The sequence below is a fragment of the Dermacentor silvarum genome, chromosome 9 (assembly GCF_013339745.2).
Source record: "Dermacentor silvarum isolate Dsil-2018 chromosome 9, BIME_Dsil_1.4, whole genome shotgun sequence".
Lineage (NCBI taxonomy): Eukaryota > Metazoa > Arthropoda > Arachnida > Ixodida > Ixodidae > Dermacentor > Dermacentor silvarum.
In genome coordinates, this window is record NC_051162.1 from 128,670,437 (window position 1) to 128,684,906 (window position 14,470).

General features: G+C 40.7%; 1 protein-coding gene across 2 annotated transcripts in view; it reads right to left on the minus strand.

The window, feature by feature from the left end:
- LOC119464284 (kinesin-like protein KIF16B) overlaps window positions 1-14,180 on the minus strand; it is a 55,027-nt gene extending 40,847 nt beyond the window's left edge. The window contains exons 1-8 of one of the 2 annotated variants that reach the window (XM_049656264.1): window positions 13,907-14,180; window positions 10,188-10,257; window positions 9,056-9,088; window positions 4,671-4,787; window positions 3,054-3,170; window positions 1,958-1,990; window positions 1,101-1,162; window positions 254-360 (exon numbers count right to left, since the gene is read on the minus strand). In XM_049656264.1, coding sequence (XP_049512221.1) covers window positions 254-360; window positions 1,101-1,162; window positions 1,958-1,990; window positions 3,054-3,170; window positions 4,671-4,787; window positions 9,056-9,088; window positions 10,188-10,257; window positions 13,907-13,953 — 586 coding nt within the window. In that variant the 5' untranslated portion in view covers window positions 13,954-14,180. The remainder of the gene's footprint in view (window positions 1-253; window positions 361-1,100; window positions 1,163-1,957; window positions 1,991-3,053; window positions 3,171-4,670; window positions 4,788-9,055; window positions 9,089-10,187; window positions 10,258-13,906) is intronic. The other variant, XM_049656265.1, reaches the window with a different exon arrangement.
- Window positions 14,181-14,470: the final 290 nt, after the last annotated feature.

Here is a 14,470-nt window from a genome sequence, read left to right on the forward strand (position 1 = left end):
GTGTGGAGGGACACAATAGAGTGCCGTGCACAGCGACTCTGCCCCATTCTCGTACCCAACTTGCTCACGAAGACATTGTCTTTGATCGACTTCAACTATGCAAGCAATAATACCAAAATCAGCTATAAAAAGAATGATGGCTGTAAATAAGACAAGACTGAAAATAAAAAACACACTTTGAATAATTTGAGCATGCCACTTAATAAATGGCTAAAGATAAAACAGACGTTCAAACAGCTGTTAGAAGACTCACCTTGTACATATGGACCCAGCTTTGGATGCTCTCGGACTCTGAGATTGTGCTGTGTGCTTTCTCGCTTTAACAGGTCTTTTACCTTTTCGTTGTAAATTTCAAGATAACTGCAAGGATGAAAAACAATAAAGACGAAAGGAAGGAGGTATTATGTTTATTTGATTTTTTTAAGGATACAAAACCTTCAAATACAGTTCTAGTCTGGTATTGTCGAGGGTTGGTAAATTTATCTTGGACACAAAAAAGGAAGCATGAAATTGCACGCTGTCATTTCAGCAGCTTGTCCTGTACAACTGCCCATGTGCAAATTGTTGCCAAGGAATTCTACGGAGCTGTCGTGGTTGGAGTAACACTGCTGAAATGAGCTCTATCAATGGCTTCTTGGCACAATAATACTACATGCACAGGATCTCAACCGTTCAAGTCACTGTCACTAGACCTTTGCTAGGTTTGCAATCTCATTTTATTTCTTTGAGGCGAGTAACACTTCTCGTTATGTAAATTACTATAGTAAGTATAATGAGGCACTTCGTGTGGTCGCTTTTCAGCTGTTAATTGCCACGATCATGCAGAAGTACAGGCGCTAACTGATCAGTTGAACAATGTGGGCACTGTGGAGCAGTAACTGACATCCCTGTACAGCAAATGTCCAGCGGTCCCAACTTTCTTTTTTATATTTTATATCAAGAAATAAAAAAAATACAGGATATACCCTTGAAAAATCTGTTGATGTGCACTGCCACTGTCAAACTGGTGACATCGTTGTAAACCAGTGTGGCACACAAACTTGTGCTTCCACACATTTTTAACATTGGGTGCAAGTTAACACAAGAAGTTTAGTACTTACCTAACTTCTGTACGAAATGTTGTGCCGGAATTTTGCCCTAATTTCATCCTAGTGTACATAGCCTAGAATGAAAGAAAAGAAAAACAATACATATATAATGGCGTCCCACACTTGACAGGTTCTAGGCTACAACAGAGTAAACAATGTGAGAGAAAAATTGGATGTAAAGAGAAACACATTTATGGAGCACTGCAACACACCTTAAAAAAGGTGCAGAATGCATATGTTATTACAGAGCATCATCACAAATATTTCTGATGAGGATTTTTTTAATGAGCCTTGTATGAGCCAAGTTATCGGCAATCAATTCTTTGCCCCTGCCATGGCTTTTTGGCTTTACATACTTCTTTGTTATTCCTACATTGCACTCAAAGCAGTGCCATTGTGTCAGTGATGCCTGCATTCTTCTGTCGATCTTCGTGCTGAGCCTTGTTAGTGGCATGGCCTCTGAGATCAGTCCGCCACAAGCACCCAATCTTGGAGGCCATAGTGTCGGGAAAATGGTATTTCTCTCCACTACGAGGTGGCACACTGCTTTACCATTAAAAAGGTCTCTCAGTGGCCAACAGCCATTGTGTGTGACACAATAAACATGCAACAAACATGAAGTTGAATTGTGAGTGGCCTTTTGAGAAAAATTCAGCTCCCTGCTACCGTGTGCAGTAATGATGGTAAATGGCTCAGTGTTCATGAGACCACAGTGACAAAGCAGTCCTTCATTATTAGTCCGTTATAGTTCATTACTAGTGTCACCCTCTTCAAAATTATCAAGCATGTTTACGCTGAGCTCTCATCCTAATGTCCCAATGAAATCACTCAAAACAGAGCGATGAACTTCAAATGACAAGCATACTTACTTGACAAATTCGTGGTATGAGCCCTTCATTGTCCTGAAAAAAGAGAAGTCTCTGAGATGATAGTCAAGACACCCAAAATTTAACTTAAGCGATAATATGGCATTCGATATCATAGCAACAATGCAGAATCTAGAAACAGTGCTCACAAGAAAGTGTTCTGTCAGTAGCGCTCAACATAAATATACAATCGCTAAACTGTCGAATGGTTATGAGGTCCCCAACTACAGAAACAAATATGCACTTCTACATTTAAAAGACTTCTGCTTCGTAGCCATTATGCAATATGCAATGCAATGCGCACTGAAATTGACCGGCTAATCTTGAAGTCAAACGTCACAGGCTTCCTCCCATACAAAATATTTTTTTCAAGCCAGAAACAAAACTTAGAAATCATTGCAATGTAATCAGAAAGCAACTTTTCCAGAGCTAATATGATGCACCTAAATCTGCATTTTTAGCAATTTTTCTTTAACTGAGCAATTCCCTATACATTTAATCGTAACAAGCCTATGCTAAATTAACATTACATCCTAACTCTAACATAATTCATATTGGAACCAAAGGTATGGCTACAGGCATGTGTCTAAAGTCTTAAATTCATACCTTGTACAGTATAGACTCTTTAATGTTCGACTGCCTTATAAATAAAACACGTGCAGTCAAAAGTGGATGTTCAAGTTGTAAGTTGCAGCTTTAATTAATTTTTCTAGAATATTTGAGTGTAAATAAAAATAACTAGCTGTTACAGCACCTATAATTTCAATTTTAAATGCATCAAATTTATTAGTTTATTCAGTAATTACCTAATAAAGGCACTATAATATTTCCCACATAACGAAATGTGCTAGATCAGAGATAAGCTTTCTTTTAAATACTACATGCTTCACAGGGTATTCTCTTCATCCCCTCCCAGATGAAGTGACGGAATGAACTTATTGATAAATGTAAATCGCGTTCGTTTGGTTCCAGCACCATTTAATATAGCTACCCATAAATGCCTTTTTTACAGCTTGTAAAGCACACAGCAACAGCAATGGCCAGAAGAATCTGCAGAGAAAAAAAGAATTCGGAAACAAGTTCCGGAAAACAAACTCACAGAAGAGCCCATCATAGTGAAGGTCTTTCCTGACCCGGTTTGGCCGTAGGCAAATATGCAAGCATTGTAGCCTTCAAATGCATTGTCCACAACTTCCTGGCCAAGGTCGTTAAAAACCTGCCCCAAGTCACCCAAAATATTTTGTAAAAGTGAACAAGATTTTCATAAAAAGACAAGTATTAATGTGCTTTGAATCCTTGAGGCAAGGGTCTATGCACAAGTAAACATAACTTGACACTAAATGTATATAAACCAAATCTCCACAATACATCAAAGTTCTTATGCACAGTGGAGGTGTTTTGAAGATATACTTAGTTCCTAACAAATCTTCTGAATAACGTAGGTACAGCGCAACACTTTTTGGAAGGAAACAGAGAGACAGGAAAGAGCGGCGACTTTCAACTAAGTTAATTGAAGAAATTCCAGCCGCTTTTATACATGAGAAGGACCATTGCATGCGCAACATTGTTCCGTTAATGCGTGAAACAACATCTAACAACAGCTAACACGTTCCGCTAACACGGCGCTAGCACAACAACACGTGTGTGATTTATTATACATGATAACAGTGTTGACCGAGGAATGAAAACTATCAGATAGGTGAAGGGAAGGTGGGCTAATGCATGGATCCGGGGCCTTCCTGATGAAAAAAAGCTGGTAAAAGGCCAACAATGTTATCATGTATAATCACACACGTGTTGCTGCGCTTGCGCAGTGTTAGCGGAACGTGTTAGCTGTTGTTTCACATGTTAGTGGAACAATGTTGCACATGCACCCGGTTCTTCCCCTGTATAAAAGCGGCTGGAATTTCTTCAATAAACTCAGTTGAAAGTCATCGTTCTTTCCTGTCTATTTGTTTCCTTCCAAAAATTGTTGCGCTGTACCTACATTATTCAGAATGAACCAACTCGCCCAAATCAAGCTGTTGTTGAAAAAAATCTTCCAGTAATGATTTACTAACATGCAGGAATTCAAGCACATATATTCAAGCTTCTGTATAGGAGCAGCAGGTCTCTGTTTAATCAATCATGTAGTTTATGGAAAGTAGCAATGGTTTGCAAAGCTCTCTAGGCAAGACTGAACAAAACATTGAATATGTTCTGTCAGTATATGTTGCTACAGCAGTGTTGCTGCAGGCAATCATTAGCAGCCTTGACATCCCCATAGAACAAGATTAAAGCTTTATTTGACATTAAGTTTTAATAAAAGTAGCAACTTTTTTTTTTTTTTTTTACAACAGCAGCTACTTATTAAGCTTTAACAACAGTTTAGCAACTATTCAAATAGCTAAAGCTCATGTTATTCTGGCAGTCCATTTAAAAAATTGTTTTCAAGCACAGTTATTTACAAAGATTACATGCAGTGACATTCATATTACATGTTCCCTCAAGTCTATACTACCACTTGTACCAAGCGGAGTATTTTTTATTGAAAAATATAATTAATGGCCTGATAATCTTGAGCTGCGAGTCAAAAGAAGCAATGTGATGCTACAGATTATCTGTCCAACACCCAGATCTATGAGCACTCACACGTCTTCGCTTGCAAACTCTAATAAATGACCCAATAACACTGAGCTGTTAAGCAAGAAGGATAACACGAAACTATAGATATTACCTGTTCTTGCGTTACAAAGTGTGGATCACTCGGGTGCACCGACCAGTAAGAATAGTCAAATGTAAATTCCTTAATTCGCTCTCGGCCCAATTCCTCACTTCCGCCCTGTGGCGACACCTACGGGCAAAAGGCAGAGTTAAAACCTGTGCAAGGTGCTGGCATAGGTGACACAATGCACAGACATACTCGCTGTGACAAACAAGGACACAGAGCACACTGCACCCATTCGCCAGAGCAGGAAAACAAATTACATAGGCACAATCAAATGTAGTGGTAATCCGTGCGTCAGTCTTATGTACCATGAAAAATGGGTGCGCTGGAATCACTGGCATTTGCACAAGTACAGTGCTCAAGCTGAATTGTCAATGCACTGCACTGTGTTTGGATGTAAGTTGGACAACAAAAGTAAAATAACAAATAATTTCATATTAGACAAACCATGAAAATGAAGTTACTGCTTTAGTTCTTAAGAATAGGCAGATTGGAATTTTTTTCGATGCACATATTCTGTAACTTTTTCTAGACAGTCGATGAAACAAGCTCAAAGTTAGATCCCACTGTTACATGCTTATTAGCGTAGTGTCGTGTTTATCACATTTAATTCCCAGTTTACCATAATCTGAAGTCCAGAATGGATGAATGAATGAATGGGTCATTAATTCTTGTGTTGCAAAGCATGAGTAGCACACTGTAAACATTATTAAATTTGTCAGGGCAATAATTTTTATTTTTCAGATGAATAGCACGCAGCAAATAAAAATAAGTTTTAAGTTTGAGCAAAATGTTTTGTTTGCTACACCAAAGGTTCAGTTACACACAGCAAACAGGAGGGCAATGAACTTTTTCAATGTATGGCATATGACATTGACGTTTGCTTCTTTTCGTTTGTAATTTCTTTTTAGATGTTGCCTCAGCAAAGACTAAGGTTGGCAACACTGGAGGAGAGAGCATGGCAAATATCCCCAGCCTGCAGACTTAACAACTTGGTAGGAGAAGACCAAGACACTTCATCATGCATATAACCCACAGTGCATCAAGCCTCTGGTATTGCAGTGTAAATGTAAGTGCAAATAGCTGGAAAAGAGGCTGCAGGCAGAACTGTGCAACTAAAGGCAGCACAGCTTCACGACCTAGTGGTATCCTATTGTCCATAACAGAATGCAGCTGATAAAGTATCGCTGGGTCATGTGAATTGCCCTTGATATCCAGATGTGCACTGTGGTGTGAAACTTGTAAAAAAAAAGAGAGGGATTCTAAAATGAGTACCCATTAGAGAACTTTAAAGAACTTTACATTCGTGAACTTGACATTATGCAACATCAGCCATAACATGAGTATTGGAATGATGATATACAGCACAACATTTTGCAAAATGCAAGGATTGGCTGTGACATGTGACAATAGTATGAATTCCTCGTAGGACAAATTTTTAATGAGCTGTGCGCCAGGAATTATGCAGAAATTATGAAAACTAGGTCTTTGTAAAAATTGCCTTGTTTTCACTATTATGCACTACACAGTTAAGTATAAACCACATGCAAGCGATCTTGCGCGCGACAGCGACAAGCAACGTGATGGAGATGGCTGTCGTGCTCGCTCGTCGCCTACAAGTTGTACCACATGCGCACGACGACTTTGAGCGACGTCTCCCCAGTGTTGCTGGTATGAGGGAAGCAAATACACACCGAAACTAGAGTGACACGTGCTTTATTAATTTAAGTTGATGTGTATTACTATAAAGAGCAGCATAAATATTTCTAAAGGTCTTGTACTAGGTTCTTATCCTTGCACATATTAAAATTTAGTCGTTCGCTCGTTCCGTGCGACAATCGGTAGTACTTGACTGATGTAAATCCTGTTCTGGATTTGCGCTATTGGCTAGTCGCTTATAGCACTTCCGGGCGACGAGCGACGAATTTTAGATTTCCAGAACCGAGCGATCGAGCGACAAGAACGAACGATCTGTTTGCATAACGACCTGTTTCGTCGCTCGAAGCCATCGCCGTCGCCTACAAAATTGCTCTCATGTGGTTTGGGCTTTACATAAAAAAGGCAGGATGGTATTTCTGCTTTTTCAGGCAGCAGCAGACAGTGAATGTGAAGTTAATAAAAACATTACTTGATTTCAACAACAATAATAAAAAGGGAATGACAGACTTATAATTGTTTAATAGAACACAAACTTTAGAATTATGCAAGCACACTGTAATTAAATTCAATGCAATATGCCAATGAAATCACACATTGAGCAAAGGTGTTGCTTGACGATGTCAGCTGCCAATCAGTTAAATTCGAGAGGCAGATTGCTGCTTAAGCTTTCATGACAAGAGTGCAATGTGACATCTCTACTATTGAAGACACACCACTATATAAAAAAAAAGTAATGTATTCATGTGGATAACTAACCACACTGTTACAAAGTAATGGTCTAGAAACGAAAAAAGTAAATGGGAATAAGCACCAAGAGAGAAAAATATTCTTTTGCTCTGGGAAATCTGAGCCAGACACCACGATGCCTGCAGTAAAGTTTTGGACCAACGCTGGGGCCACAATTTAGAAAAGGAACACAACACATGACCTATTTGTAAAGACTGCGCTGTCGCACGGTCATAAATTTTAGAGACAGATGTTCTATCTACAGATTCTGGCACAGTGAGTCAGACGCTCGTGCTCACGCCTCTCCATTCACCACGTTTGTTCAGACAAAGTTTCGCGAGGTCAGCTCCCTGAGCCATAAAGTTTTATGACCCACAGTGTGAACCCACATGTGGGTTAAGAAAACTTCTGTCAAAGCCTGATGGCTCTGCATCAAAGATATGCCGCTGCAGGACTGAACAAAAGACCGCCCCCATTATCACGATGTCCCCGTGGGAGTGGTGATAAATGATAAGGCAAAGCTACATGCCAACACAATGCTGGACTTGCGTGTTGTGCGATGTGCCTGTCACTGCAACTGTGGGGAAAACGCCCTCAAGTGAATGCGCTATTGCAGGAATTTCATTGACCGACAATTGTTTCTGTGCAGCGAGAATAGATTGAAATGTGGTGCAGGAACACCATTGCAGCAGGAAGGCCTGTGCGTACAACAATTCGTCAGCACTTTTTAGAGGCTGGTAAATAAAATTCTGGGTCTGCCCATTCACTCTCTATTTTGATGAAATGGTTTACATTTCAAGAATGCGCATCGATGATGATGATAATTAAATGGCCCTAAATAAGAAGCTGTTTCCAATAAGATGAAGGAATGAAAATAAAATAAAAGGTTCCATGAACACTTATTATGCTCTCCTATCCTCAATTTTCACACCATCAGTGATGTAAAATTATAAATTGCAATAATTACAACCGAAAAATGTTTAGAACCCTGACCTGCAAATTTCATTTAAAAGCCTGTAAAGCTGACAATCTGAGATGTTAAGGGACAACTTTATGTCATCAAATGACAGACCAAGAACATCTTCTTAACTAGCATTTGTCTAGTCAAAATTTTGTTGCAAAAATTGCTGTACCATTTGTCACAAAAGTACTGCTGCCGATTATTTCTGTGCTTTTTTTCTCACATTTTGCCAAACATGCGCTTGTGTATTTTTTTGTTCTCTCATTGTATTGTAATCCCCACTCTAGCTGCTTGGACCAAGTGGCCTGCAGTATTGTGAAATATATTAATAAATAAAAAACATGGTGTAATCAGCTTGTTCACCAACAGTGCTGGCAGTATGACTATGCTGCTACTCAACATTGCTGTAGTGAAGTGCAGCTATAAATCAAAATGCAAGAGGGAGACAGATCGCACCAATTTTTGCACCTAGCTGTCACAACAAATTTTGTGCCTATAATAACTATTTACATTTTAATTAAAATTATTTTGTGTCGCTAAGATAAAAAAATTTTATATCCGTAGCTCCTCTTAATATATATTTGCAAATCACATTGTATTGCACCTTCTGAGTGCTTCTAAAACAGTTGATATTGCTGGACTGAACCTTAGAATTTAAGACAGCTGAATAGATGCAGGTGCGTGATCTTCTCAGTAACTTCAGTCTCAATAGGTAACTAATGCGTAGAACTTTGTCTGACAAACAACACAGTGGTGACACGCTGGTTTATTTTCTGACAACTAAGCATAATGCCAGAATGCAGTTCCCTTGTGCTCACAAGTCCCATCCTAATTTGAGAGGTCAGAAATGGTATTCAGCAAAATATTATGACAATTGACTAATACAGGTCAATTATACCGTACTGTGCAAAAATTCATCATGCACATAGAATCCCCCACAAGATGTCCATGCAACACGGTGTGGACAGAAAACATGCAGCCTGGTACAAACTCCACGTAAACACAGGAAGCGATAACCACATTGACAGGCTTGAAGCACTGTACTCACTATTATATTGGGGCAGGAGATTAGGCTCTGAAACTGTATGGTGCAGAAAAATAAAGTAGTTGCGAGGTACGAGAAAGAAAAAGTGAACTACTGACTGTACACAAGAATACAAGAAGTACTAAACCAAAAAGAAAAAGAAAAACAGCATTTGTGCACAGATGTGACAAACTGAATTAGTATGATTATTCATGATGTTAATTCACCTTTAATAAAATGTTAAACATTGACTGCACTTAAGGCAGATTATTGACTGTGCTAAGATATAAATAGAAGTGTTCTCTAGGATAAACAAGCACAGACCATAACACTTTGATGCCAGAAATATACATAGTCAGTTTTGCTATTGCAAGCTGCTGCTAGGTAAAATGTATGCAAGCAAGTTTGGCACGTGTTATAAAACAAAAAGAAATGTAGCACCAACACCCTTTCAATTCTTGACAGTTATTGCAATCACTGGCATGAGGAAGGTTTGACTTACAGGAACTGTGGCTGCCTGAAGTACCAATATGTGCTAATAAATTTTTATATAGACATCAAAAAGCAATATAAGAGGGGAGGGCACATTTCATCAGCAACCATCTTTAGTTTAGGCATTTGAAACACGGGAAAAAGAAAGGAGTGCTTAAACCTAGATAAATCTGATGGAGAGATGAAACAAAGAAAAAAAAAAAAAACGATGGCAATCTTTCCAGATATCTAAAGCATCCTATGAATGTAAGTGACTAACCCTTCCATCTTTTCGCAATTCTATTTGAAAGGTAACCTAGCCTGCAATACACAATTATAGAAAATATGGGGGCTTAAATTTGTCTTAACACGGCAAACAGCTGAAAGCATTCCTGTCAACATTTGCAAGAACCCAAAAACAAGAAATGAGGTACCTGCAAATTAATATGAACAATACCGGCCAATAAAAAAAAAAAAAAGTTTCTAAAACAAATTCATTCACCATGTTATTAAGTCATGTCAGGACAAAACAGTCGGCAGGAAAGAATATCAACTAAACATTCCTACAGATCAAAGCAAAATGCACATGCAAATGTTCGGAGTTCTAGTACCACTTGACTGCACACAATGGCATCAAGCACATCTAATTTCCATGCACAGACGAGGTAAATGGCCAATCACTAACCTTCAGGTTTTCAATGCATGTCTTGTTACCATCCATACAAATAATCTCACTGCTTTTCATGTCAATCTCCCTGCAGAAAAAAGAGGCATGAATGTAATTTTGTCATGAACCCAGTCCAGTATTACTTTTGGCTCTCAACAACCCTTGAAAGGGCCTCACAAGACTGCAGTGTCACCTCCCCCATAAAGTGCTACAATTGTAACATGAAACATAACGATGTCTCCCTCCCCATAACACTTTTAAAATATACAACTTTCAGAAGAGACCTCATGAAGTGCCTACGTTTGTGTCGCTCCACTGTAAGCACTGTATGACTTACAATAAATTGATCCCACAGCGACACATAAGTTGCCTCGCATTATCAGATTCTCAGAATAATTAAAAAGTGCTGTTTAATGCATATAGGTGCATTTCAGGATTTTTCAACAGAGTAAAGTCACAAGGTATGTTGAAGTACCCAGCCAATGTCAAATTAATCAAAATTGACTGTTGCGAACAGGCTATGAGCAACAACTACGCACGAAATTTTTTTTTCAAAGTACTCTTTCCAGCACAGTAATGAGGAGTCAACACAATCCAGGCAGAATTGAAATGTTTCAGGGGCTCTCCGTGATAGGCTCATATAGAAACACTAAATAAGTTTAATTGATAAAGTATTCTTTCAAAACTCAATATTCGTTAATTTCTTGGCAATAGGTTGATTATTCGAACACAAAATGAATGTTGAAGTTCCATTTTTGAATTTCGCGCCGAAACCCTAGCGCCGGTAAGTCATGTGCAACGTCCTGAATTTCGAAATATTTTCTTGTATTTCGGCTATTGTAGACTCGCAAAAGTTCTTGAAACTCACTAAGTTCTGACTATGGAACTTTTAGAACACAATAAAGTCCATCTACGCTGAGCTGATTAAACTTTAGTCAGGCTTCAGCAGATGCCGTAAAAATATGTGACGTCATGGCAAACTGGTGTCACCACCTGTGTTTCGGTTATGCATCTTTTCTGGTGAAATTTTGCGCTAAACAAACGGGGACACAGAAAGAAGACACAAGGACGAGCGCTTGTCAGAAACAAACAAACAAAAACAAAAAAAGAGGGGGGAGGGGGCTGAGTTGCCAGGACCATGAAAGAAAGGACTGGAGTTTGGTTGCTCTTTGTCCTCATCACAGGAAGCTTTCTTCTTTCGAAGTGTTAAAAAAGCTTGAATTTTCCCCATGATCTCATTATACAAAGCCACGGGAGCACAGCTCAGAAGGATGTTCAGGCAACAACAGGCCACCTCACACCAAAAATTTTAAGCCCACCACTTAACAGGCTAATGTGACCTTTATTTTGGCTTCTTGCTATGTATCGTTCACACTCCACCCACCAGAGACCAGTTAGCGCTCACGTACAGAGACACTCTGGAGCAAACAATACAAATAATAATCAGTAAGCTATTTCTTTTCGCCTGTTGGTTAGGTCCCATACATGCAAACAGCGTAAAGGATGCAGACGAGTGAGACACATTGCTTGCGCCGTCTTCTCACTTGACCATACCTTTGCACATTCTCAAGTAGGGGAGCAAAGATAATGAAATTCAGCATCTAGTTGGCCGAAAGGCTGCCAGAAAAAGATAGCCAGACTAGAGGCTGCAAAACCCTACACAATGCAAGATGTTGAGTGAGTGCAAAGAAAACACCAGGAAGGAAACAATGAAGTGCTCTTTTGTACCTTTTTTTAGCACCTAAAGGAGGAGCCATTGTGGAAGAAATATGTGGCGAAGAACAGAGCGCATTGAGTGACCAAACAGCACCAAGAAGATGAACAACAGAGTTTCATTCTTATCCGTTTCCAGCTTGCTTCATCTGCACTCAACATGCTCCATTATTGATCAACTCTGTTGTTTTGTCTACACTCAATATGTTCTACTATAATGATTACCAACTAGCCCAGCACTGTGTCATACAGGACCATTCCATGAAATCACACGAGGAAGGAAATGGTGTGTGAAAAGTTAGCATACAATTTTGGCATGCTAGCTTATAAGCTTGTGCTCATGAGAAGCTTTGCCAACAGTGTTTGGAAAGTGAACTTCCTTTGTGTAATTTTTCGTTTTTTAACTTCAAAACTGAATTTCAAGCACCTTATGATCCACAACACTTTGCTTTTGTTAAAATTAGTTATTTTACATGTTACGGAATATATTATATGTTTTAACTATAATGAAACCACTACTACATGGTGGTCTGACACAATGGCTGTGCGAGTACTTTGACATGTGCTGACTGTTTCCCCAACAGAGCATGTGGTTCAAGTATGCAATATCGATGAGCGAATGCCTGTTTATCTACCAGCAAATACACACTCGACCTCACTCTATCAAAACAAACGATAGAGCAAGATATTAACGGCGAGATGACAACACCACAGAAAGTAAAACGCTGTTGGGTTTTATTCTGCCATTTGGTTTTTCTCAAGAGTGCTATTTATAATTGCGTGGCTGATGACACTTCACAGCATCTTTCTGATCATCAGGAAAGGATTTGTATTTGAGAAATCTCGCTACACCCAAAACTCTTCTTTTTCCAGGCGTATACAGAGCGCTTCTTAAATTATTGAGAAGCTTTTCAACACTTGTAGACCCACGACAAAGCTTGCATGCAGACTAACGAAAAAGCAAGAAAACTAGCGAGAAACGAAATTTGATTGCGCAGGAAGATATTTAACATGCAGGTATGTGGCACTGAACCTTTATTATGAGAACAAAAGGCGTACTCCTAACATGGAACCAGTTAACCGTGCAAATTACAGCATATTCCAGCACTGGCTGTGTAGTTACCATGGGGTCTTAAGTTCAACGCCTCCAGTCAGTAAATAAAAAGTGAAGCACTGTCGGCGAAATGTATGCGTGGTTTAAGCACCCCTGCTACTCACGCTCCCATTAATCTATCTGTATTGTTTACGTGAGACTGTGCGAAGCCAATGAGGGTGCACTGAACGTGGGGTTCGTAGGTGCTCTGCTGGAAACCGATACATCTCTGCCAGCGCGTGTCCCGCCAAGTATTGTTTACAGCCTTGCTTCGACTGGGAACACGATGGAGCTCGAACACCTTTGTCTAGGAGTCGCATAGACGGTCGAGAGAAGTCACGAATCGCCACCGGAATAGTGGGACTTAACGACTACGCCTCCGAAGGTATTGAAGTACGACGGAGAGCAAGCGCGCACCAAAACACACTCGCCCGCAGCGCCGACAGTTGCCAAACGTCCTGGAACCGCGCACACGCAGTTCGCCGCTTTATTCGCAAGCGCCGAATATAGCCGGATCATCACGCGCTACACCCCAAAATCTGAAAGCGCGCCGCGCAATCCTTTCAGCCAATGTTGACACAGGCCAGCGGCCTGTCGCACGTACGCAGTCCACGGAGCTGGCGGTCTGCGCAACGAAAAACGCAAATAAGAAAAAGACGGCAGCCCGGAACGGCGCGGCGAACAGCTGAAATCGGGAGCGCAACAGCGGGGAGCGCACAGCTTCGTTCCAAGGAAAAAAAAGGTGTTTGTTATGTCAGGAGCAGCACCTATTCAAGGGCCGTCAGAAGCGAAACCGCTTCGAAAGAAAAGCAAACCGTAGCAAACTAAAGGCAAGGAAGAGAGCGCGGTTCAAGAAGTGAGGCTGGTTTTCTTGGAGCGACAGGCGCGTGAGTCACATACACGAGTCCTTTGCGACGCGAAACTGTCTCACCTTTGATTAAAGGGCCTGGCACGCACGGCGACCTTCACTGACGCCATGGTGCACTGCCGTAAAGTTCGCGGACACCACTGGTTGCAAGAAAACACTGCAAAACAGGTCAGCACAGCATGGAGATTGGTGGCCGAAGGGTCGGCTCCCGCTGCCGTCTACATAACTGCTCCGGAGACGACGTTGCGAAAATCACAGCTGTCGCGCATACGGGGGATCCTGAGAAGCGCGCACACATTTGGCTCTCACTTGTGTGTTGCTGCACTCCTCTCAGCTGCGGCCGGCGATACGAGCGCTACCTGGCGTTTTCCGAGAGCGACGTCGTGCCAGTGTGGCCCGCTTCCCAGCGCGAGCGGCGCTAAATTTGGCGCGAAAGTCGTACATAAAGCCCGGATGCGCGTTACGCAGTTACGCCGGTTTCGCTACGCTTGAGCAGTTCCTTTGTGTCAACCGTTGTGCGTTGCGGCCGGCAAAAGGCACAAGCTGCGCCGGCCTTGAACACACTTTGTGAGCACCAAAAAGCGTGGTGTAAGCAAAGAAAAAAAGAAGTTGGGCCGCTAAGAAAAC